Source organism: Mustela erminea, chromosome 17 (genome assembly GCF_009829155.1).
Source record: "Mustela erminea isolate mMusErm1 chromosome 17, mMusErm1.Pri, whole genome shotgun sequence".
Classification (NCBI taxonomy): Eukaryota; Metazoa; Chordata; class Mammalia; order Carnivora; family Mustelidae; genus Mustela; species Mustela erminea.
This window is the reverse complement of record NC_045630.1, coordinates 66,069,645-66,094,943: the sequence shown is the minus strand read 5'-3', so window position 1 is coordinate 66,094,943 and position 25,299 is coordinate 66,069,645. Positions and strand designations below refer to the sequence as shown.

Sequence of the window (25,299 nt, the reverse complement as noted above, 5' to 3'; positions counted from 1 at the left end):
TGGCCTGGCTCTCGGCTGTCCCCCGGCTGGCCTGTCCCTCCCCAGCTGCCTCGCTGCCCCCCAGCCCGCCCGTCCCAGAGTCCTGTTCTCAGGACATGCTTCACCTGGAGGCTTGTGGACACCCTTCCCCCTCCACGGCCAGCCCTCGTGCTGTCTCTCGAGCCACCCTTAGCTCTCACCAGGGCCCCTCTGGGGGCCTCCTATGCAAGGGTGGCCCTGGGGTCCCAGGCTGACGGCTTCCTCCGGTTTCTGTGTCCCCACGTCTCTGCTTCTTTCTCTGGGAGGTTGGAAGTCAGGAGCCCTGAATTCTGGTTCTGTTTTATCCGCTCAAGTTGTTTGTCTCTTGGGGTCTGTTTCCCCATCAGGAAACCAGAGAAAGGCCGGGACCACACAGCCTCTGGCATCCCGGGATGCTGTGGGGACTGTCCCCCGTCAGCCCATCCCCAAGGAGCACAGTTCCAGCCCAGCCTTGCCGCTCGCCTCTCTGAGTCGTGGCTGCCTTGGGCCAGGGGTGGGTGGGGGGGACGAGGGGAGCACACAGCAGGACAAATGGACTGTCCATGGTCCACCCGCCTGTTGCTTAAGGGGCGGGAGAGGAGGAGTCCTCAGGGATCCTGTTTCAACAAACGTTTCTTTCCCGAGGAGGGGAAGGCGGGGGAGAGGGGGAGCGGGACCTATTTAAAGCTCCCCTGTTGCTCGCTGCCGGCTCTGTTTGCCGGGGTCTCTGGCCATCCCAGACCAGAGGTGTGGGCTGGGGATCCTCCCGGCGACCTGCCCAGTCCAGGTTCCCTCAGCCACTCCGCCCCAAGATGGGCCGTGGGGTGAGTATCTCCAAAAAGAGGGGCTGCTCTGTGGGGAGGAGGAGGGCTCTCTGGAGGGTGAGGGAGGCTGGGGGAGAGCAGGATGGGGCGGGGAGGGACTGAAGGGAGGAGCAGAGGGACGCCAGGCTCTGGGGCAGCAGGAACTTGGACGGAGAGGCTCCGGCTGCCGACGCGTGCTCGGCCCATGCGTCCACGGCGCGCAGGTGCCCACGTGCGCTCTGCTTCCCCACTCCCCGGGATGAGCCCCGCCGCCCTCCACCCTACCCCGCCTCTCCACCCCTGTGTCTCCCCCATCCCAGACAGACCCTCCCTCACCGCACCTCCAAGCGTGCCAGCCGAGGGGAGCCTGGCCCTGTTCATGCTCCTGCCTCTGCCACTCCCCCAAAAGAGCCATTCCTCTGGCAGTCCCAGCCCCAGAAGAAGGGGGTCCAGTTTGAGGTTGGAGCGGCCGGGGGCATGGCTCCCAAGTCACCAAGCGGTTCTGACACCAGCTCTCAGGGCCCCGAGAGCCAGCAGCCGGGAGGGTCGTGGGGCAGAAGAGCGATGTGCCCCCGGCCCCAGCCCAGCGCCTCTCCTGATGCCTTGGTGGTATCGCCATCCTCCCCGGCCCTGGGCTGTGAGCGTTTCCCCAGCGGCTGGTGAGAGCCGCCTGCACCCTCTCAGCCCACCCCTGCCCATGGCATTCTGCAGCCCTGGGACTGCCAAGGGGAAGATTAACAACCGTGGAGTGGGGTGGGGGCAGGGCAGGGACAGGGCTCTGGATTCTTGGAAATGAATTTTCCATATGGAGAAAAGTCACCCAGTCCCTTACACCCTGCTCTGGGCTGCTTTCCTTTTGTGGAGTGGCTGCGGAGGGAAGGAGTCTGGGGAGCGCACGGGACGGCCTGGGGAAAGGGGGTGCCTGTCTGGAGCTGTGGGGGAGTTTCTGGGCCCAGGAAGGGGTCAGGCAGGGACGTGTTATTGCACTGAGTTTAGCAGCTGGGGAAACTCCGAGCTTGGACTCCAGGGTTCCTGCGCTGCTGTAGGAGCTATAAATAGAACCGGGGTGTGTGAGTGTGTCTGTGTCTGTGTCTGTGTCTGTGTGTGTGTACATGTGCCTGCGACACACGTGTTCTCCATAGGCCGGAGCTGATGCAGATACTCCAGGCTGAGCACGTGTGTGGGACTCGGCAGGCCGATCCGCGAGCCCACAGGCCCTCAAGCAGGGGCGAGACCCGACATCCTGCGTGATGTCCCTGCGGAGGAGTGAGGGTCTGTGTGTGGGCTTCATGAAGGATGAAGTCACCCCCATGGGAAGATAGGGCCTCTTAGGACCCCGGCATCTCTGGTTCTGCCGTGCGGGACTCAGGAAGGCCAGGCCACCCTCTTCCCCCTGCGGGGAGTGCAGAGAACAGGGGAGATGCAGCTCACGAGGTCCTGCTCAGGAAGCAATTTGGCCTTTACTTTGTCCTGGGACCCCAGCTGCCTGGGTCTCTGCTTCCCCCGGTCCTTCCTTCCCACCGGCAACCCCGAAGCCCCCAGACCCCCACCCCAGGGACTGTGTGCAAGCAATGGCAGGTTGGGAAGTGGATCTGGTTCTGCCTGGTTGGAGAGGCTGTGGGAAATTGGGGGGGGGGGGTGTCTTAGGGCTGGAGCTTGGAGTTCAAACTGCCAGGAGAGCCCTGGAAAATGAAAGCAGCCCGTCTGCCCCCCTGCTTGGTCTGCCCGCCCCCCACCCTGGTCTGCACCCCTGCTTGGTCGGCACCCCTGCTTGGTCGGCCCCCCTGCTTGGTCTGCACCCCTGCTCGGGCTCTTTCCATCTCCAACCGTTTCCCTACATCTGCACTACAAAGCGAGGTCCAACAGTCACCCTGCGCCCTGCGGCCATGAAGGGCAGTGTGGGAGCTGGGGGAAGGGATGGCCCTGGTGGGAGGGAGCCCAGCCCGTTCCAGCTGCCACCACGAGGCTGCGGTGGGGGGAGCGTGGCTCCTTTCCAGCTGCCCCCACTCTGTCCCAGCCTCTGGCTCTCTCAGAAAGAACTCTCTGTTCTCCTTCAGCATTCAAGACCCGGAGAGGGGGACTCGTGGTTGGGGGGGCCTGGAGGGGGGGTCCTTGCTTCCTCTCTTTCTTTCTTGCCTGGGCAGCCCGCTGGCCCCAGATCTCCGCAGGCTCCTGGCTGCAGAGCCTGAGATCCTTGCCAGGACAGGAGGGGGAAGGGGCAGCGTGTCCCAAGCTCTGTGCCGGCCTTGGGGAGAGCAGGGTGGGCGCGCAGGGGAAGGGATGCCCTATCGAGCAGCAAGGTCGGCCGCCGTGCCTCCTGCCCCAAGCGCGTGGGCTGGCGATTTGGTTCTAATTTTCACAATCTTTATTGCACGTCCGAATGTACAGAAATTCTCTGGGCTCGGCCCCAGCCCCAGCCCCAGCTGCCCCCCTCCATGCCCTACCCCCCCCACCCTCTGTATGCCCAGGCCCCATTCCTGCCCCTGAAGCTCTGGAGGGTCACCTTGAAGCCTGTCTGGCCTCATTTCTTGCCTCTGGTCCCTCTGCGTCTTTTCGTCCACTCTGCGTTTCTGTTCCACCAAGGAGAGACTCGGTGAACCCAAAGTATTTCAATCCATCCGATAAAAGGGGCCTTCTTAGGGCTCCTGGAGAGAGAGACGGAGAACCCCAGGAGACTTTCCCCTCTCCTTCTGTTGGGCTGCTTCCCTCTCCCCAAGATGGCCAGGCTTCAGGAAGCCACACGTCCCCGCGATCCGTGGGTGCTCTCTATGGAAACGAATGCAAGGTTGCGGGTCTAGGGGACAACGGGGTCCACATCTCACCGAGCCCTGCACCCTATTCCTGATCTCACTGGTCAGACCTCTCCAGGTGCTGGACTCATGACCTCGTAGGGTGAGGGCAACTGCCACATTCTGGGATCGCACTTGACTCTTTGATGGGGAAAAAATGCGTCATCCCAGAGCACAGGAGTTTATGGGGTGACTCCACTCTGGATGGAGCCATGGTAGATCCAATTTGGTTTGCATTTGTCCAAACCCTCAGAGTGGACGCCGCCACGAGGGAGCCCTCACGGCCACTGTGGACTCAGGGTGACTCTGATGTGTTAGCACAGGTTCATGACTGCCACAAAGTCACCACTTGGGGGGATGATGTTGACAATGGGAGTGACATATGGGGGTGGGGATATGAGAACTCGCAGTACTTTCTGCTCAGTTTTGCGGAGAGCCTCAAACTGTCTTGAAAAGAAAAGTCTACTTTTATAAAAAATGCACACGATCCTGTAAAGAAGGACAAATAAGTTGGCTGTAGATCCCATCCAGGGGTCCAGGCTTTTTTTTTTTTTTTTTTTTAAGATTTATTTGTTGATTTTAGCGGGGGGAGCGGCAGAGGGAAATAGTCTTAGGTAGACTCTGTGCCGAGCGCCAAGCCCCACGTAGGGCTTGATCTCAAGACCCTGAGACCACAACCTGAGCCAAAACCCAGAGTCAGACACTTAACGGACTGCACCCTCCAGGCGCCACCCAGGTGTCCTCGCGAAGAGGACTTCGTGTCTTGACGAAGAAATGAGATACACCACAGTGTGGAGAGGCTCGCTCCTGAAAGCCGCATGTGGCCTTGGGGACAGAGATCCGGCCCATTGCTGACAATGACAGGACGCCCTGAGGGGTGTGGGGGGTGGACAGGGCGTGAGAAGGCGCTGTCCTGGCCCCCCCAGGCCCTGCCCAACCCCTCCCCCACCAGTACCCCAACCAGCCCCACCCCTCACCCCCTGGAAAGAGAAACTTCCCACCCCGTTTCCCAGAGGTTCCCTGTGGCGCCCAGCAGCCTGGCGGAGGTGAGGGACCACAGGCAGAGAAGAGGAAATGGACCCCAGGCCTCACGAGGCTCCAGGGAAACTGCCCACCTGATCTCACGAGAGGCCCCAGGCATGCCAGGACCTGAGAATACTCACATTTTAGTACATATTCCTCTATTTTGGACAAATGGGGCCCAGTTCCCTTCTTACCCAGCTGTGCCTTGGGGCCTCAAGTTGTGCAAATCCCCCCTTGCCCAGGAGCAGGCCGGCTGGCTGACGAGAAGGGCGTCTTTCCCTGGCCTGACCCTTGACTCCCCAGAGACTCTGCCTCTCCCAGATTCGCAGCTGTCTCCACTGCTCTCGAAGTGGCCGAGGTGTTGGGATGCCCCCAACCCTGGCCACCGCCTTCCAGAATTCTAAACAGTGTAGGCTGAAGGTCTTTAAAGTTTTCGTTCTGTTTAGAACTTAGCTGCAGGGTTTTTTCAACACACAAAATCTTAGTAGAAGCCCAAAGGCAAACAGCCAAGAGTGGGGTCCTGTGTCCCGAGGCCCTTGGCCTTCCCTGGAACTCCAGCACAGAGCCCAGGGCCGTGCGACCAGTTTGCAAACCGAGGGCCTGGGGCCCCCCCAACCCCCACCCTTTCCTCCCCTGGGCCCATCATGGGCCTTGCATCCACCAACCCCAGCACAGTGCCTGCCCTCCTGGCCTGTGCAGGGCGAACATCGTCTCCCTGACTCTCGGGGCTCTCCCTCCCCACCCCTGCAGGCCGGCCGCGAGTACTCGCCAGCAGCCACCACTGCGGAGAATGGGGGCGGCAAGAAGAAGCAGAAAGAGAAGGAGCTTGACGAGCTGAAGAAGGAGGTGGCCATGGTGAGCGCCCCAGCCTGCCCGGCAGGTCATGGAAAACGGGGTCCCCGCAGCCCGGCGCCCTCGGAGAAGCCACGCCGCCCCTCCCACCTGTGCCCTTTGCCTCAGCCCCGGGCCCCTCTGTCCTCACACACATCCCAGACGCAGCGCCCAGCCTCCTGCCCCAGAGTGACCCCACTTCCCTTCGCAGGACGACCACAAGCTGTCCTTGGATGAGCTGGGCCGCAAATACCAAGTGGACCTATCCAAGGTGAGTCGGGGGGCCGCGGGGGTGCCCGAGACCTGAGAGAGCCACACAGCGCCTGGTGGATAATCACGCCCCCTGCGCCCGTGAGGAAACTGAGGCCCACAGACACATGACTAGCTGGGGCAGAGCCAGGCCTAGAACCCAGATCCCCGGTTCTTAGTTAACAGCCTTCTCCTGAGTACCTGGAAGCCGGGCCCCGTACCCAGCTGCACAGGCAGCACTGGTGACACACGTCCCAGGGAAGTGACACCTGCGAAACAGTGAGGTAACCCCCCACTGTCATGGTAGCCCTACTGTGCGCCCCACTGTATGTGATGGGTGCTTTATGAGCACTTCCCTGACCCTCACGACCCCTGTGACATGGGGTCATGCCCCTGTCCGTCATAGCAGGGAGACTTGGGGCGGGGGTCGAGCTTCCCACCATCACAGAAATGAGTAGGAAGTGGCACAGTCAGGTGACCACGCCCGTCAAATAAATAAATACAGCATCAGGCAAAACCAGGGTGGGTGCACACCTCCTCCTGCAGGCCCTCCCTGACTCCCCTTTTGAGAATTCTCTGCTCCCCGGTCCTTGACCGCGTCCTGTTTTCCTTAATGATCTGGCAGTGACAGCTACTTATCGTGCGTCACACCGCTGGGTCATAAGCTCCACGAGGCAGGGACTTCATGGGTTTGCCCTCCTCCGGGTCCCCAGAGCTGACAACGGCCCAGAATGTAACGGGCATTCGATGCACATTTCTTAAATAAGTGAGTGGATGGAGAGAAAGGTACTGAAGTGGCCTCCGCCCTCGAGGAGCTCACAGTCTAGAAGAGAACATGGGCCAGCGTTCCCATGCGCGCAGTGTAGCACCACAGCCAGGCTGGGCCCCGGGAGGAACCTCTGCACCGCGCCCCGGCCGGCTCCCCGGGGAAGGGGGCGGACTCACCAGAGCTCTGAGAACAGGTGGTCCCCCGTCTGGGTCTCTTCTTGAATGCTCGCCGGAAAGGGGCCCATCTTCCGGGGAGCCCTGCCCAGGTGACACTGGAGGTGACACTGAGGCCCTGACCCACAGGTGTGTCCACCCCCGGACAACGGCTGCAGGCGGGGCCACGAGGCCTCCCACACGCGAGGCAAATACCCCCTCCTCATTGTGGCCTCTCCCGATGGCCCCCCCACCCTCTCCTGCCAGGTGGCATTTCTGTCTCCGAATGGACGCTGTTCCCAGGCCAGGGAGCCGGGGGACGCCGGGAGGAGCGCACGGCTCCGGACACGCGCTCACACTCCTCTCCCCGCCTCTCTCAGGGCCTCACCAACCAGCGGGCCCAGGACATTCTGGCCCGGGACGGACCCAACGCCCTCACCCCGCCCCCGACAACCCCCGAGTGGGTCAAGTTCTGCCGCCAGCTCTTCGGGGGCTTCTCCATCTTGCTGTGGATCGGGGCCATCCTCTGCTTCCTGGCCTACGGCATCCAGGCCGCCATGGAGGACGAACCATCCAACGACAATGTGAGCAGCCGCGCCTCCCCCCTGCACCTGCCCGGCACCCGCCCTCCTGCCCAGATCGCAGGACAGCTGGGGGCAGGGGGCCCAGAGCCGCACCTCACAGTCCCACGGGCCTCGCTGCTGTTCAGGCTGTGAAGGGATGAGGCTCCTCCGTGTGTCGCTAAACACCTCCGCACACAAGCGTGCGCACACACGCACATGCAGGCAATGCCGAATGAGACAGAGCCTCCCTGTTCCCGCACCCCTAACTGAGCTTGTCTGGATCTGTGGGGGTTCGCCCCCTGGAGAAGCCCGAGTCCTGGGAAGTCCCTGCGATTTCTCCTGCCTCTTCCCTTGCCCGGGAGACTGAAGGGGAGGTTGGGGGGAAGGGCTCTCCTCTGCCATTGTCGCTCCCGGTTGCAGACGAAGTCACCCAACACCCCGTCTGAGAGGCTGTGCCCCTCCAGGGCGGGGAGAAGGGCTGTGGCCTCACCCTTCCCTCTTTACCAGCTCTATCTGGGCGTGGTGCTGGCAGCTGTGGTCATCGTCACCGGCTGCTTCTCCTACTATCAGGAAGCCAAGAGCTCCAAGATCATGGATTCCTTCAAGAACATGGTGCCACAGGTACACAGTGGGCAGGGCGCTGGGCTGCGGCACAAGGTTTCTGGGGGAGTCCAGCTCCCCCTCCTGAGTTCCTTGTGCTCTGAGATGGAGGCGTGAGCAGAAACCAGCCTCCCGTTCTCCACGCGCGGCCCAGGTGTATGGCCTGGGGGCGCAGGCGTCCTCCTGGAGGGTCGGGAGAGGTGGGAAGCCAGCAGTGGAGGATGGCGGCAGAGGGACGAGCCGTTCCTGAGGTGCCCGTCCCCCTCCCACCCCCCAGCAAGCCCTGGTGGTGCGGGAAGGAGAGAAGATGCAGATCAACGCAGAGGAGGTCGTGGTGGGGGACCTGGTGGAGGTGAAGGGCGGGGACCGCGTGCCCGCGGACCTCCGGATCATCTCTTCACACGGCTGCAAGGTGAGGCGGCCGTGCCGGGGCAGCTGGCCGGCTCCACGGCGCTGGGGCAGGTCCAGTTAGAGCCTGCACGCCTGGGAGGCCCCGGTCCAGTGTCCCCGCCTGCCCCCTACGCGGCCCAGCCCAACTTCGTCTCCCACAGACTGTTTGTGGATTGTGTCCTCGTGTCTGCGTGCTGGGCGTGCCCTGTGCCCCGGGTACATATTTGATGTCCACTTTCCGGTGATCGTGTACTGGTTATTATTGTGTCAGACGCTCCCTATGCCTCCCAGAGCTGTCTCGCGTCACTCTGCAGGAACAGTGACACCGTGCTCTGCTGTCCTAGGTGGCCACAGACAGCGCCGTGCGCCCCCCAGACAGCCCTACTTTCTCAGACTCTCGTGTTAGAGACCTCGCCCCACCCCCGTGCCGGGGTTGTATAATGCAGACGTGCCCCTGACCTTCCCCACTTTACAGAGGAGTGAACGGTGATTTCGTTGGTTAGGTCACTAGCCCAAGGTCCCATAAGAGGTCAGGGACAGCCAGGACACCAAGCCAGAGCAGGGACAATGGCTGAGTAATGCTATAAATACGTGATGAGCGCTAGTGTCATTCTGTCCCTCGTGTCATGGAGGCGGAGTGTGGTCGGAGCCGGGGGACAACTGTGTGGGCACCCTGTGCCTTCCCGTCGATGACCGCACACCTGCTCCTTCCCCAGGTGGATAACTCATCCCTAACAGGCGAGTCCGAGCCCCAGACCCGCTCCCCCGAGTTCACCCATGAGAACCCCTTGGAGACCCGCAACATCTGCTTCTTCTCCACCAACTGCGTGGAAGGTGAGCGGCCGGCCACCAGGGAGCCCCGCCCCGCCCCGGCGGAAGGAAGAGTCGAACTCCCGAATCCCCAGGCAGCATGGGGGACTGTGGCTGTGCTTACGTGTCCTATGTCCTGCCCAAGGCCGGGGGAGGGGACCGAGGGCCCGGGGGGCCTGAATATTATTGGCTGGGGTGGCCCGACTCCGTGGAAGGTACCTCCCCGCAGGAAGATCTGTGTTCTGTCTACGCCAAGACTGAGCAGATCCCAAAGCCTTCAGATGCTGGGCTAAGACCTCCACGCACGCACACGTACACACACACGCACACTATTCACATGCAGTACACACACACGATACACAAAACTCACAACACATAGGCACACAGACACAAACACACACAATACACAACACACACATGCCTCTTGACTCCCAGAAGTCTTTGGTTTGACTGATTCCTTCCGTTTCTCCTGACGCTGGGTCTAGCTGCTTCTCTGGCCTCACTTTGACCAGTGACCAGGCTGGGGAGGCTCAGGCCAGGTGAACACGGGCCAGCAGGAGCTCCCCAGGTTGCCACCACATAAGGACAGGAGACCAGGCCCACCCGAAATCCTTGCCTTCTGTGGCCGGGCTTCCTTGAGAGGGGCCGACAGCGAGAGCTGGTGGGGAGAGAGTTCTGGCTAAACCTCGGGCCTGGGACTGGGGCCGGAGGAGGCCACGTGCCCCACCTCCACGCCTTTCCCTTCCCTATTCTCATTTCTTCTCGGCGTGTTATGTCTCTCTGAGGATTTTTGTAAAGATTTTATGAGCCTTTTTTAAAAGATTTATTTACTATTTTAGAGAGAGAGCATGTTGGGGGGAGAGGCAGGGGGGAGGGAGAGAATCTCAAGCAGACTCCGTGCTGAGCGTGGAGCCTGACGCGGGGCTCGATCCCACGACCCCAAGATCATGACAGTCGGACACTCAACCGACTGAGCCCCCAGGGCGCCCCTCACCAGGTGTTCCCTTCCCTTAGCAAGTTGCAGTTACAGTGAAAATCACCACACGTTATGTATCTTAAACTGTTAATGTACTGAGATTCTGAAATTGCCCCGACATTTCCCACCATTGGTAAAAACACCCCGTGAAATACTCGCACGCTTTCTTGGAGTCTGGCTTTGGGGAAGGGAGAAGAAATGAGCAGAACCGACACTGCTGAGTGCCTACTGTGCGCCAGGGGCGGGCCAGACGTATCGCAGCCCTCTCTGGTTTCCTGAGGAAGGCAATCCCGTGGGGGCGGGGGGCGTCCGAACAAGGGTGCAAACCCTGGTTTGGCCGGCTCCTACATCCACACTCTCTGCCTCATCCCTCACTGCCCCCGCCCGGGCCCCCGGCCCTGAGTGTCTACATAAGGGCTCAGCAACTGCCTGGTTTCTTCTGCGGGGTCTCAGGGCCCAAGGCTGGGGAAGAACATCTTAAGCCCACGCAGAAAATCCATGACCTGAGACCCTTCGGGGTCCTCACAAGCAGGACACTGATTGCACGGAGCTACTCGGTGCTGGTGTTTCATGGCGGGCATCTCCCCAGTCTGAATTCCGAGTGTATTTGCAACATCTCTTGTCAGGCCCAAGTGTCAGGGGAATGAGTTGTGGTGGCCTGAGTCCGGGCCTGGAGGTCTGTGCCTGGGGGAGGTCTGGCCTCGGTGGGGGGCGGGGGGGTGACCCGCAGGACCCCGGTTGAAGGCCCATTTACTCTGCCGTGGTTTTCCTTTTCCAAGCAGTAGGGCCCCCCCTATGTTGCAGGCACGGCCAGGGGCATCGTGATCGCCACGGGGGACCGGACGGTGATGGGCCGCATAGCCACCCTGGCTTCGGGTCTGGAGGTGGGGCGGACGCCCATCGCCATGGAGATCGAGCATTTCATCCAGCTGATCACGGGGGTGGCCGTGTTCCTGGGGGTCTCTTTCTTCGTGCTCTCCCTCATCCTGGGCTACAGCTGGCTGGAGGCCGTCATCTTCCTCATCGGCATCATCGTGGCCAATGTGCCCGAGGGGCTGCTGGCCACTGTTACCGTGAGTGGGTCAGGCGAGGGGCCACTACGAGAGGTCTTGCTACCCGTTCCTCAAAGGCAGTCGAGGCTTACTGTAGCTCAGCAACTTGCTCCCTGCCCCTAAAGTCACCTGTCAGAGTTTCCGTACCCGGCTCAGAGTCTGAGCTGCGCTTTGGCCCGCGGTCGCTCTGCCGGAGCTCGTCCCGGCCCCCTTCCCCGACACACAGTCCGACGCACGGTCCACCGCCGTCTGCAGCTCGTCCCGGCCACCCTGGCTGCAAAAGCCTCCCTCGAAGGTCACTGATGACTAATTGGCAAACCCAGTGACCTTTTCTCTCAAACCCTTCCTTGCCTCCGCTGAGAAACGGATACGGCTGTCCACCCTCCTAGAATTCTCTCCGTCGGTTACGGTGACATGCCCCTATTCTGTCTCCTCGGCTCCTCCGTCCCCCGCAGGACCTCCGCCTCCTCTCCCCAGCCCCGACTCACAGGCCTCGAGCTCTGCTCTCCCCGCCCCCCTGGGGTGAGCCCGTCTCCCCTCCCCCCGAGTCTCGTGCCCATTCTCGCACACCCCTGGCCCAGCTCTCTGCCTCCCGCTCTGCAGCTCTGGTCGTGTATCTTCAATTCCCTGTTGGACTTTTCACCTGAATGCACACCACGATCTCACTCAGCATGTCTGACATCGAGCGCAGTCACTGCCCCCACACAGGTCCCACTCGGTGTTTGCTGACCAGGATTGAGGAGGGCGGGGTCGCGCCCTGGTCCGGGGTGAGGTCACGGGCACCTCCGGCTCCAGGCTTAGCGCCTCGAACCCTCCTCCCTCTCCCAGGTGTGTCTGACCCTGACAGCCAAGCGCATGGCGCGCAAGAACTGCCTGGTGAAGAACCTGGAGGCCGTGGAGACGCTGGGCTCCACGTCCACCATCTGCTCCGACAAGACGGGCACCCTCACCCAGAACCGCATGACCGTCGCCCACATGTGGTTCGACAACCAGATCCACGAAGCGGACACCACGGAAGATCAGTCCGGTGACTGAGGCTCTCCAAGGGGGCCCCGGCAAGGTGGTGGGGGGTGGGGGTGGACAGGGGCTCTAACGGGGAGCCGCCCTCCTGCTTCTCCCCTACTGCCTCCCAGGGGCCACTTTCGACAAACGATCCCCCACGTGGACGGCACTGTCTCGGATCGCCGGCCTCTGCAACCGTGCCGTCTTCAAGGCCGGGCAGGAGAACATCTCTGTGTCTAAGGTGGGGGTCAGCGGCACATCCATGGCTTGCCCACCTCGCCGGGACCCAGCACCCCCTCCGGCACGCCCTGGCAGCCTCGGGGGCTCTGGTGCCCCCTTCCCCCGGGTCTCCCACTGCCCCCCCCGCCCGTGTGACTCTGAGTTCTCCTCCGTCAGCGGGACACGGCGGGCGACGCCTCCGAGTCAGCCCTGCTCAAGTGCATTGAGCTGTCCTGCGGCTCCGTGCGGAAGATGCGGGACAGAAACCCCAAGGTGGCAGAGATCCCTTTCAATTCCACCAACAAGTACCAGGTCTGGCAGCCACGCCGGGACAAGGGCGGGGGAAGGGGCCAACGTGAGGGGGCGCTCAAAACCTAGGAGGGGGGTCATCTGAGGGCCATGCCCCTCACCCTGCCTCATCCCCCAGGAAAACGGGGGTAACTACATGTCTGGTTGCAAGGACCCCCCCAACTTCCCAACCTCCATCCCTCGATACACCCGGTCGCCTTCCCCACTCCGGCCTCAGCCTCCCGTCCCCTCCAGCTGTGGGGGTGAACCACAGCTCTGAAATGTCCTTAGGATGCCCCCGGGCGGCAGGCGTCTGCTAAACCAAGAAAGCATTCTCAGCCGGGTCGTGTGTAAGCGCGTTGAGGCCAGCATGACTGTGGGGCGCTGGCGAGAGAGCCCCCCAGCCCCTGGCACCGTGGTCAATATTTGTTACCCACACTGCCCTTTACACGCATGGGCTCTCCCTCCGTCGACGAGAGCTGACGGACGGGGCTGTGCGTCGGGGAGGTCTCCTAGGCAGGCCCCCTCCGTGACCGCTTGTTTTCTCTCCAGCTGTCCATCCACGAGCGAGAGGACAGCCCCCAGAGCCACGTGCTGGTGATGAAGGGGGCCCCGGAGCGCATCCTGGACCGCTGCTCCACCATCCTGGTGCAGGGCAAGGAGATCCCTCTGGACAAGGAGATGCAGGACGCCTTTCAGAACGCCTACATGGAGCTGGGCGGGCTGGGCGAGCGCGTGCTGGGTAAGAGGCCAGAGCAGGGCTGCCCCGGGGCGGGGGTGCTGGGGGCACCCGCGCAGCACCCCCCACCCCGCCCTGTGCTGGGCTCACTCTTCCCTCCTGCCCGTGTCAGGGTTTTGTCAGCTGAATCTGCCCTCTGGGAAGTTTCCGCGGGGTTTCAAGTTTGACACGGACGAGCTGAACTTCCCCACGGAGAAGCTCTGCTTCGTGGGGCTCATGTCCATGATCGACCCTCCCCGGGCTGCCGTGCCAGACGCCGTGGGCAAGTGCCGCAGTGCGGGCATCAAGGTACAGGCCTGGCCTCCCCCCTCCCACTCTCCCTTCCCCGGTGCTAACGGTCAAAGGACGGCAGGGGCTCCTGCCTTGCAGGTGCCAGACCCCTCGTGGCCACCTCCCTCTGCAAGGAAAGGTCGGCCCCGCCTGGAGCGCTTGTCTGGGTCCCTTCCCGTCAGCGACCAGGCACATCCTCTCCCCGACTCGTCCCATTCTGCTCTTGGGCCAACCTGGCGCTCGGGTCTTGGAGATCTGTTGGTCCTGCCTTCCCGAATCGCGTCCGCTCTCTCTACCACTGGGGGTGCAAGGAGCAGGCTCTCGTCGGAACCCGCTCGCACCCCAGCAGGCTCCGGTCCTCATCCCCCAAGCACACCTCTCCTAGGTCCTTGTGTCCACCTGTCATTGCTCCTCGGTGGCCGCTCCTGCCTCGGCGGCACATTTGTCCTTCACGCGGCAACTAACCGTTTGCCGCCTGTAGCCCAGGCACTGTTCAAGGTGCCCGAGTTCAATGAACAGACATAAACCCTGTCCATCTTGGAGCCTCTTTTCCTGCTTCAAGGCACGCTCCACCCCATCCCCATGGCCGTGGCCGTGGCCATCCCGTGGCCAGGCACAGGGCAGTGGCCAGCTCCTCTTCTCCCAGCATCAGCTCGAGCTGCCCGTCCGCTGAGGGCCAGGGGCTGCTAAGACGAAGGACACGTGGTGCCTGTCCTCTGGGGTTCACGGGCGCTCAGGGAAACAAATGTCTCCACACTTAATCACGGAGCAACCTGCTGGCTAGGGTCGTGAGCCCCTGCTCCCGGCCAGAGGCTCTCATCCCAGGAGCTGCCAGTCGCAGGAGTCAGGTGCTGTGCTCGGCACCCAGGCCGCAGGAGTTCATGTAATCTGCGCAACGGCCCGGCGAGGAAGCTCCGCTATTTTCCCTTTTCACAGAAGAGGGAAACTGAGGCACAACGTGACAGGCTCGTAAGCAGTCGGGCCGGGATTTGAACCAAGGCAGCTTGCCATTTCCTCACACACCGAAGCACTTGTGTGTAGACATGTGTGTGTAAGGGATGTCTCCGACCCAGCCACTCTGTCGCTGAGGTAGGCGTCATCACCCCCACTTAAAAATAAAACCAGCTGAGCCTCAGAGTGGGTAAGTCACTTTCCCAAAATAAACCTGCCCGTCAGGGGCGGATCAGGCATGTGAAGCATGGTCAGCCGTCCGGAAAGCCGTGCTCCGGCCTGTCCGGCTGCCTCTTGCCACGATCAAACCTATCCCGGGGTGTGGGGACCGTTCCTCCAGGGAACTCCGAGCAGGAGCAGCTAAGTCTGCCTCAGAGAACTGGACACGTTTTACAGAGCACGTGATATTCGATCTGGGCCTCGAAGGCCGGCAGTGTTTTCTAAGGCAGGGAGAGGAGGGCTGTCAAGGTCAGGGACAGTGGGTGTCCTGGCGGGGTGAGACCGCGGGGGAGGAGTGCAGGTGCGTGGGAGGTGGGAGGCTCCGGAGCACTGGGGATGGACACTGGGACTTCGGGCCAGGGCCAGCTGGAAGGGCTTTTCCTAAATGCCGGACCTGGGGACAGAGCCAGCTCTCAGGAGGCCACCTGGGAGGAGGGCCTGGCTCAGGAGGAGGGCTGGACGCGAGGAGGCAGGGGAGGGTCTGTGGCGCTGTCCGGGCCGGGCCAGGACACGAGCCGGGGCGGTGACAAAGGATGGAGGCGAGGAGTCACATCGAAGAAACACTCTGGGAACACGGTGACCGAGCTGGACACGGTCAGCGAGGGAGATGCAGGGACAAAGGGCTGGAACGCCCGCGAGGGCAGTGCCGAGCTGGGGGCAGGGCAGGCCCGGCAGCGTGGGGGGAGCGGACGGCGAGCTCAGCTCTGACCTTCGGCTGGAAGCCTCGATGGACACCCAAGGAGAGACATCCCGGCGAGAGCATCAGCTTAGAGCCCAGGACCGAAGTCCGGGAGCAGAGAGCGCGAGGCCCCTCACACACGAGTGCAGTTCAAGACCCACTAGCGAACCCGGATCAGGGAGGGGGCCCGGATGAAAGCGGGGCCACCAGTCTCGGGGCAAGTCGAGAGAGAGGCGCGGGGCAGGAGGGGGAGGGGGAAGTCACAGCTCACGTCTGCCGAGTGTCCACCTCGGTGCCCACCTCGGTGCCATTCACTCCTCACGACAGCCTTGGAAGGTGGGGCTCGTCCCCTCCTGGGACCGAGACTCGGTGAGAAGACTGGTCCGAGATGCCACAGCCCGGGAGGGCCGGTGCTCAAGCTTAGGTCCGCTGTCGCCCTCCACAGCCGCCCCCTCCCAGCCGCGGCTGCTCGGAGGAGGCAGGAAAGAGCAGGAAGAAGCGGGGAAGGGAACCGGGAGAGTCAGCGTCCGCGCGGACCAAGCTGGCCGGCTTCGAGGAGGGGCTGGTGGGCAGTGCCAAGTACTGAGGGGTCGAGCAGGATGAGGGCCGCAAAGATGCTTCTGTCTTCAATGGGGGCCCATGTGGTCTTTGGGGGGCAGGTTCCGTGGGGGGGTGGCGGTGGCCTTGAAGGACTTTCTCCTTGGTACCTGTGCGAGGCTTCTTCCTCCGATCAACCCGCGCTCGTGACAGACAGGCTTTTTTTTTCTTTAAGATTTTATTTATTTGTTTGACAGACAGAGATCACAAGTAGGCAGAGAGGCAGGCAGAGAGAGAGGGAAGCAGGCTCCCTGCTGAGCAGAGAGCCCGATGCGGGACTCGATCCCAGGACCCTGGGATCATGACCTGAGCCGAAGGCAGAGGCTTAACCGACGCAGCCACCCAGGCGCCCCGACAGACACCCTTTAACCACCTCCCAGGTGCCGACTGCCCTCCCCACCAGCCTCCGTCTGTGCTGCAAGAACCGCCTCCTTCCCACATGGAGAAGGCGTGTCCGAGGCAGCTAAACAGGTGGTGGAAGGCCGGGGGCTGGGGGCGGGGGCCGTGTCCCCTTCGTCCCTACTCTGACCAGCTGGATGGCCCCAGCAAGCAGAGTGGACACTAAGAAAATGTGTCCTGCTCCCGGCTCCAGTAACCGTGAGAGGGTCATGGGCCCTTTCTAAGCCTTCGTCCTCGCTGGTCAGTGACAGCTCCTTCCGGCTGCGAGAGCCTCGTAGCCCATGAAACCCAGTCTCTGAGGGGCCTCTTCCAAGAGCCCCTCGTCCATTTGTTCCTCGTCACGGAGGCTTCCTCCACGGACGCAGTGTCCCTGATCCCCTGCGTACAGCTTGTCACCCACTCAGACACACACACACTCTCTCACACTCACACACTCTCACGCGCACACACAGAGTCTCATACACACACTCTCTCTCTCTCACACACACACACACAGTCTCACACACTCACACAGAGTCTCACACACTCACACAGAGTCACACACACACACACACACACACTCACTCACAGTTCCGCCACCTTGGCTGGGATCCATCAGTCCCACCGTCGGGGGGTCTGGCTTTCTCTGACTTTGGGAAAGGAAAGGATGGGGAGGGGGTGTTAATACCACTTTTCTCTTTTCTTTTTTCTCCTGGCTGCCAGGTGATCATGGTGACCGGGGACCACCCCATCACAGCCAAGGCCATCGCCAAAGGTGTGGGCATCATATCAGAAGGCAACGAGACTGTGGAGGACATCGCGGCCCGGCTCAACATTCCCGTCAGCCAGGTCAACCCCAGGTGCGGCCTCCGCGGGGCCCCCTGTCCCCGATCAACCCGTCCCACAGGATGCTCGAGGGCCCCGGGGGGGAGGGGCCTTCGGAGAGCCCCTCTGCGACCTTGCAGGCCTTCCCTGTGACACCTCAGCGGCCGGCTCCTCAGTCCTGAGGGTGTCCATGCTGTGCCCCCCACTCACTGTGCAACACAGGTGACACATTACTGTCCTGAGCCGCCAGTCTCCCAACTACAGATTTAGGGAACCATCACCCCTTGCGGTGGCTCCGGGGTAAAGCGTCAGTAAGAAAAGCAGCACGTGGCCTAGCACCAACAGTGCTGGGTGAGGCTGTCCTTCCTCAAAGAGAGAGATGGGACACACAGGCCACGGGGACAGGGTGAGGGGTCCACAGCCCTGGGACCGTGCGGCTCGGTGGCGGGGGGACAGGGGCGGCAAGGAGTCACCCGCCTCCACCCCCACCGTCCAGAGAAGCCAAGGCGTGCGTGGTGCACGGCTCAGACCTGAAGGACATGACGTCGGAGCAGCTGGATGAGGTCCTCAAGAACCACACGGAGATCGTGTTCGCGCGCACGTCCCCGCAGCAGAAGCTCATCATCGTGGAGGGCTGCCAGCGGCAGGTGAGCGGGACGGGGGTGCGGGGCCGGGCCGGAGCGGGCCGGGCGGGTTGGCCCGGGCTGCAAGGGCTTCCTCCTCCGATCCGGCTGTGTCCTCGTGCAGGGGGCCATCGTGGCGGTGACCGGGGACGGCGTGAATGACTCCCCCGCGCTGAAGAAGGCTGACATCGGCATCGCCATGGGCATCTCGGGCTCCGACGTGTCCAAGCAGGCCGCTGACATGATCCTGCTGGACGACAACTTTGCCTCCATCGTCACGGGCGTGGAGGAGGGTGAGGAGCCCCGCGGGCCGGGGTGGCATCTGGGACAGCTTCCGGGCCTTTACCCCAACACAGAGCCAACTCAGGATCCCGGGCACCCGCCACTGGCTTTGGCTTCCCTCGAACACGGGGTCTCCCTCTCTGGGGAGCACGGGCAGCATGCTCCAGGGGTTTGGGCTGGGGAGGGGAACCTGCCATCTCCCTGATGCCACCAAACCTCCCCCAGGCCGCCTGATCTTCGACAACCTGAAGAAGTCCATCGCCTACACCCTGACCAGCAACATCCCCGAGATCACACCCTTCCTGCTCTTCATCATCGCCAACATCCCCCTGCCACTGGGCACCGTGACCATCCTCTGCATCGACCTGGGCACTGACATGGTGAGGCCAGGGGTCGGAGCGGCACGGGGGGTGTAGGCGGGCAGCTGAGGGAACCGGCCAGGCTGGGACAGTTGAGGGAACAGAAGCCCGAGCGAGTCCGGGGCCATAATAGGGTCTTAGTAACGTGTGCTGATTGCACCGAAGATTCCTCCCCGCGGGCCGTCCTCTGCAGCTGTCGGCTCCTTTCCACTGCCCTCCTCCCCCGACACGCCCCGCACACAGGTCCCCGCCATCTCCTTGGCCTACGAGGCCGCGGAGAGTGACATCATGAAGCGACAGCCGAGGAACCCCCAGACGGACAAGCTGGTGAACGAGAGACTCATCAGCATGGCCTACGGACAGATTGGTGAGGCGGGGCCCTGGGGCCGGGGCCGGGGCGCGGCCGAGAGAGGTCTCTGTCCAGCGGACGGAGGCATGAGCCCCGGTGAAATCCCAGGCCAGGGGTCAGCCCCCCACCAAGCAGCCATCGCTGTCGAGTGCCGGTCCCACCCGGCCACCCCTTCTGACCGCGGCCGGCCTCCGTCCCGCTCCCCACAGGGATGATCCAAGCCCTGGGCGGCTTCTTCACCTACTTCGTCATCCTGGCGGAGAACGGTTTCCTGCCGTCGCGGCTGCTGGGAATCCGTCTGGACTGGGACGACCGGTCCATGAACGACCTGGAGGACAGCTATGGGCAGGAGTGGGTGCGTGGGGCCTCCGGGGGGGCGGTCCGTGCCTGTGGGAGTGCCCAGGGGGCCAACTGGGGCTGGGGGCTAAGGCGCCCCGTGCCCAGGGGTTTGACGAGCGCCCCCAGCACGCTGCCCCCGCCCCTCCCTTCGCCTCTCACACGGCCCCGTCCGCCCCCAGACCTACGAGCAGCGGAAGGTGGTGGAGTTCACGTGCCACACGGCCTTCTTTGCCAGCATCGTGGTGGTGCAGTGGGCCGACCTCATCATTTGCAAGACCCGGCGCAACTCCGTCTTCCAACAGGGCATGAAGTGAGCGCCCCCGCCCCCCACCCCCGCAGAGAGCACCCTGAGGTCCCTCAACCCCCGCCATGGGCCCCTCGCCCTGCGCCCACATCCAGGGAGGAGGGAGCGTCCGACCACACCTGTCCAGCCATCTGAAACAGGTGTCTGAAGGCGAAGTTTTAATTCTGCTCCTAATCGGCTGCTTGAAGGTCTCCTTCCCTCTTCCTTCCTTCCCGTCTTTGCGCGCGTCTCCCCTCCTCCCTCTTCCCCGTCTTCCATCTCACACTCCAGCAGCACCCCCCGCCCGGCCCTAAGGCCCGCAGCGCAAGTGCTCTGTGCTCCAGCTCGTAGCTCAGCCCCGGCCGCGGCCATGTGTGATCCTCCCCGTGAGGTTTGAGTTGCTCCGGGGCGGGCTCCGTGCCGTCTCAGAGTGTGCGTTACCACGGGCCAGTCATCGTGCTGTGACCCGCACGCAGCTCAGTGGGGCGGGAACGGCTTTCCTTTTCGGGACCAGAGACCCCAAAGAGGTTACATGAGGTCCCTGGGGTCACCCAGCTGTTAGGGTTCACCCAGGTCTGCTTCTAGCGCCCCGGCTCCTGGACACGGCGCAGGGTGGCTTGCCTGTCAGGGTCTGGCCCCTGTCGGTGCTTGGCGATGGCTCGGTGACCACGGCGCGTGCTGGCCAGCGGCGCCCCACCTCAGGCCCTGGGCCAGGCGGCCTCAGGGCCACTGTCTGCAAGGCTCCTACGCTTTATAGAAACGAGCCACCGAGTAAGGCCGCAGGGCTTACTCAAGGGTCGCTCAGAGGCAGAACCATTGGTGTGAAGGACCGCGCCGGCACGCTAGCGGCTCTGTTGGGAATGCGGATGTTTCCAATTTTAAATGGAGAAATGATATTCATTACTTAGTAACAAATATAGCTGAAAAGACTACAATCAATTAAAATGGGGTCTTTATCAAAGAATTGGGTGGGTCCTTTAGTAAGTGGAGAGTTTGGGAGCTATTAGCGTGAACTATTAAGGCATGCAGCGTGCAAGGTTGTACACGGGTCAAATAGTAACTCAACCGAGCACTCTGCACTTTCCAGAACGTTCCACGCTTTACCTCCCATCCTGTTCCCAGCAAGCCCAGGGTATACCGGTAACCTCTCCAGCTCACAGGGAAGACCACAGGGCTCAGAGGGGCAGAGACATGGCTTGCAGCCCAAAGCTAGCAAGGGGCAGAGCTGCGGCTAGATTCTGCCTGTCTGACTCCAGAAGCTGCTTTCAGACCCTTGCTCTGTCCTGCTTGTCGGGTCTGAGGTCGTGGATGCACATCTAGCTTTTAATTTCCAGGGAGTGGACAGCTTCCTCTCTGCTAAGCGCTTGACAAACGTTCTCCTCTATTGAGTATCGACAACCAAAAACGACCAGGGCCGGGGAGACCCCGGGAACGTGTGGGATACACACGGGCTCTCCAAGCCCCTTGCTGGGCAGATGGCACGGGCTGAACACAGACCACAGGCCTGGAGGCATAGCAAGTCCGTGCGCTGCGGGAGGGCGGCCCCAGGACCCGGGAAGGAAGTGTGGGCTGACCACAGCATCTCCAGCCCAGGGCACGTCAGCCAACACATTAGAAGCATTCATTTACTAGACGAGTATGTGTGTTATAGGAGGTGCGATCAGTCAGCAGAGAAAGTGAAGGAAATCTACTCTGGTTACGTGTAGCAGCAGAAGGGCGGACGGTTTGAAGACCGTCCCCGGGCACCTTCGCCACCAGGAGCCTCCCTGGATTTCCCCCCCTCCACCCCGCTTTCCACAGCACCTACCCTCCTTTCTTTGCCTTTCCAGGAACAAGATTCTGATTTTCGGGCTGCTGGAGGAGACGGCGCTGGCGGCCTTCCTGTCCTACTGCCCGGGCATGGGCGTGGCGCTCCGCATGTACCCGCTCAAGTGAGTGTGTCCCTTCCCGGGCCCCGCTAGGCTCCCGCTTCTGGTCTTCAGACCCTGTTCTCTGTCCCCACCCTGCGGCACCCCGACACGCTCCCTGTTTCTGTTTGGTGCAGGGTCACCTGGTGGTTCTGCGCCTTCCCCTACAGCCTCCTCATCTTCATCTATGATGAGGTCCGGAAGCTCATCCTGAGACGGTACCCTGGGGGTAAGTGCCCCCGTCTCCCAGCAGCCTGCCAGTGCTCCCAACTGCTGCCCCCCCCCCCGGGCTCTGCACCCAACCCTTCCACATGCGGCTCCTTGCTCCTCCTTCCCATGCCCCCCCCAATCCGGGGGCCCCAGGTCCTCAGAGCCCTGACCCTGCCTCTTTCCCACCAACCTGGGACCCTAACACACAGGGGTGCTCAGGCCCCTCCTCCCACCCGGATCACAGGACACAGAATTAGGTGGGCCCAGGTCACCTCATCCCCCCTCCACATCTTACAGACACGGAGAGGTGCAGAGGTGAATTTATTGGCCGGGGTCACAAAGCAAGGAGGAGCAGAGCAGCTTCTAGAACCCGGGCTTCCTGATTCCTGGGCAATGACCAAGTTTGCTTTTGTTTTTTCCCAACAAGCCCTGTTGACCCCTTACTGGAAGTTGAAAACGGATGGCCGGCAAGCCAAATACGGCCCCGTGCATATTGTTTGGTTCCGTCCGCCCTTTATTGCGTGGCTGTGTTTTGTAACTGGTCCAATAACTAAAACTTACGGGCTCTCACATAAAATCCTATTCCTGATTCTGAAAAATCATGAGCCATCAACCCCATACACGTCTCGGCACAACCACCACGGGCAGTTGCCCCTTGAGACAGTCCTGTCACCGCCTAGCCCCTGCCTCTCCCCTCGAGCCCACTCTGCGACGCACGCCCTGTGCTAAACACATCTCTCCCGTCCCCTGAGCCGTGGCCCCAGCTCCCCGGCTTCCTCCCCTCCCTCTCACCCTGATTTGCCCTCCAGCCCGCAGACATGGACCTCTGCCCCCCATGAGCTCACGCCTTGCCCCCGTCCCATCTCTCCCACAGGCTGGGTGGAGAAGGAAACCTACTACTGAGCTGTCCGAGGAAGACCAGGCTCCGGGCTGGGGGCGCCTGGAGGCGGTGCGGGGATGGTGATGCAGAGAAGACGGGGTGCTGGGGGAGGGTCGGGGGAGGGACAGAGAGGCCACGCGACGGGCTCAGCGGGGAGGAGTGGGTGCATAAGCTCAGAGCCGTTGCCCTGCAGACCCAACTGAGAACAATCGGAGAGACACCACATGCCGGGGTCCTTCCCAGTTCCGGCTGCACCCTGTCCACTTTTTCCAAGGAACTGAGGGTCACCCCAGCACCTACCACCCACTGTCTGCCCCTGCACACCCACCTCCCACTAGAACAGATCAACACCCAAAGGCAGGGACCTGTCTCCACCAGGAGGAAGGGACGATCTCAGATCTCCCACGTCCTTTGATCTCTCCGGCCTTACCCCACTGTCACGCCACCTCTCCTCTGCTCCCTGCCCGGCTCTGCCCCTGCTCCCCCTCGAGATCGAGATCAGACACAGCTCCTCCTGGTGAGTGCCAGGCGTGGGGCCGGAAAGGGAAGCTGTGCAGAAGGCGGCATCCCCAGGCAAGCCTGAATGGGAATGTCTAGAGGCAAGAGGGTGGGGGTGGGGGGGGCGGGGGGGGGCTGAGGACTGACACAGCCAAGGGAGCTGGGGAGGAGCGAGCCAAGGACAGGACAAGATGTGTGGTCTCCAGCCCTGGGTCCTGCCTTTCAGAAATTCCTGCCAGTAGGCCAAACTCGAATGTCCGCAGAGCAGGCCAGAGCAATCCGGGAGCTCCCCTGGGTCCCCCGCCCCTGCAGCTTGCAATCCCCACCGACCCTGCTTTGTGGCGTCTGGGCCATGAGGCCCAGGTGTCACAGAGGCTCCGGTACACTCAGTGCCTTGCGCCTGGTGACACCCCGCCCTCCAGAATGCTAAGTCCTCCGAAGCCCCGTCTTGTTCCCAGAGGGCAGTGGTCAGTCTGTTCCCTGCCCCCACCACCCCTTCCCCTTTGGGTCCCTTCGGATAAACCTGAGTCATTCCAGGAGCTGCCTGGCCGTCAGCTGGAACTAGGGTGGAGGAAGTTTCCGGAACCTTCCTGCTGCCCAGGGACATCCAGAATCAGCTTAGGTCAGGGGCGTGGTCAGACCCTCTGGGCAGCGAGAGCCCGAACATGAGGAGGGCTGCTCCTCCCAGGCAGACAAAGGCCCTTCGTGTTAGTGATCAGTTCCCACAAGACAGGGAGTTGGTTTCAGGTTCCCGCGGGAGACCCTCAGCCTTTCCTTGCCTGCTCCCCGCCTAGCAGCTTTGCTCTGCAGGCAGCCCTGCCCCTTCCCTAAACCTGGCCCAGAAGGCACTGGGAAAAAGACCCCCAGGTGGGCCCAGCGAGAGTGCCACCCGGGGGAAGCCGGCAGAGGTAAGACAGAAAGGAAGGAGACCCGCCCAGGAGGGCCTCCCGCCGGCTCTTACCTCCCTCCCCTGGTCCTTTATCAGGAGGACTTTGAAATGAGTGAGTCGTTGCTTTGGGCTCAGAAAACTAAATAAGAAACCATGTTCCTTCGGGCTGATTAATTTGAGATATGTGTTGACTATGGACAAAGCTTATCTTTGCACAATCAAAAAAAAAAAAAAAACGGTATTTGTTTAGCAAATTAGAAGCATTAAACCGCATGGCTAGGGCTGGCATATTTAGTCCTCCTAAACACTTCTGAAGCACTTTAGGAGTATCTACGTAGAGGTAGCGCGTGCATGGGCTAATCACCATCGGTTCTCCTGTGTCGGTGAGACACATTTGCAGGACCTTTTCCGGGAGACCTTTTAGAGGGCACTAGTTTGCGGTACTACCTACGGACTTGAAAATAATAAAGTTGCACTTCTTTATGAAAAAGAAATCCCTTCTGTAATTCAGATTTCGAGCCTGAACACGTGCCTCTGTCCGGGAATGTGGGATTAGAAGTGTGGTGAGCTGTGGTGAGACTCGGCTGGAGGAAGCCGCAAAGTGTGGGAAGGAAATGGGGAGAGGGAGGGAGATGATTTGGGGGGCCGGGGGGGGGGTGCCGATGTTGTCGTTGCTGGGGGAGGAAGCCAGAGGGGAAGAAGACAGAGCAGAGACCTCCTTCCTCGAGGCGGAGCCTGCCCTCCAGAGCCACAAAGGTCTGTGCAGAACAGGGAAGGACTGGGGAGTCCATCTGAGCCCAAATCCTTAAGGCCACTTCTGTTTTTTCTGTTCCAGACAGGAGTCGGGCCACTCTTAATCTGAGGGGTGGGGGAAGAGGACGGTGAGCTGAGGCCCCTCCCGCCCCAAGGTCAGGCGCCAGCTAAGAGTCTGCAGTGCAGGCGGAGTCCTGTCCTGGGTGCTGGTTAGGGGAGGAGGGAAAAGCAGCTGCGATCCTGGAGACGGCCCTCAGTAGCGGATTCTGGGAGCCTTCCGGCGGGTGGGGTGGCATGGGCAGGCGCGTGCTGCACCCACGGGGCTGGCTGGGGGCTGTGCCTTCTCCCTGGGGTTCCCGGGAATGGGATCCGGGAAGAGAAGTCAGAAGTCCATGGCTGGTACCTTTATTTCAGCTCTGAGGGCTGACAGGGACAGGGACAGGGACGGTGACCATGCCAGATGCTGTGGGAGCTTTAACCGCAGCTCATTCTCTGCCCTAACCCTATCGGGCCCCTGTCGGTATCATCTCGTTTAATTCTCCCTCAGGGCCTTTCTTCTTGGTAGTGCCGCTGCCAGGAACACAAGCCCGGCTCCCTCACCCCAATCAGAGGGCTCCTCCCACAGTCTGTCCTCAGAGAGGCCCGCACAGGCCACCCCAATAAAATCGCACTTCCAGGGGTGCCTGGGAGGCTCAGTCGGTTAAGCGTCTGCCTTTGGCTCACGCCATGATCCTGGGGGTCCTGGGATCGAGTCGC

General features: G+C 61.9%; 1 protein-coding gene across 1 annotated transcript; it reads left to right on the top strand.

Moving 5' to 3' along the window:
- The first annotated feature begins 686 nt into the window (after window positions 1-686).
- LOC116576279 (sodium/potassium-transporting ATPase subunit alpha-2) lies at window positions 687-24,288 on the top strand. Its single transcript, XM_032318340.1, has 23 exons — window positions 687-821; window positions 5,363-5,467; window positions 5,655-5,714; window positions 6,994-7,197; window positions 7,684-7,797; window positions 8,054-8,188; window positions 8,883-9,000; window positions 10,757-11,025; window positions 11,833-12,031; window positions 12,138-12,247; window positions 12,403-12,537; window positions 13,066-13,255; window positions 13,365-13,540; window positions 17,070-17,206; window positions 17,668-17,818; window positions 17,919-18,087; window positions 18,302-18,456; window positions 18,679-18,802; window positions 18,994-19,139; window positions 19,303-19,433; window positions 21,236-21,337; window positions 21,451-21,542; window positions 22,398-24,288. Exons 1-23 carry the CDS (start codon window positions 810-812, stop codon window positions 22,424-22,426), a joined length of 3,063 nt encoding a protein of 1,020 aa, XP_032174231.1. The 5' UTR covers window positions 687-809; the 3' UTR covers window positions 22,427-24,288.
- Window positions 24,289-25,299: the final 1,011 nt, after the last annotated feature.

Excerpts from the sequence above, each read along its gene's own strand:
- LOC116576279 (XM_032318340.1), top strand. Across the intron at positions 9,001-10,756 it reads CTCCACCAACTGCGTGGAAG|GCACGGCCAGGGGCATCGTG; the intron begins GTGAGCGGCCGG and ends CCTATGTTGCAG. Across the intron at positions 17,819-17,918 it reads TGGAGGGCTGCCAGCGGCAG|GGGGCCATCGTGGCGGTGAC; the intron begins GTGAGCGGGACG and ends GTCCTCGTGCAG.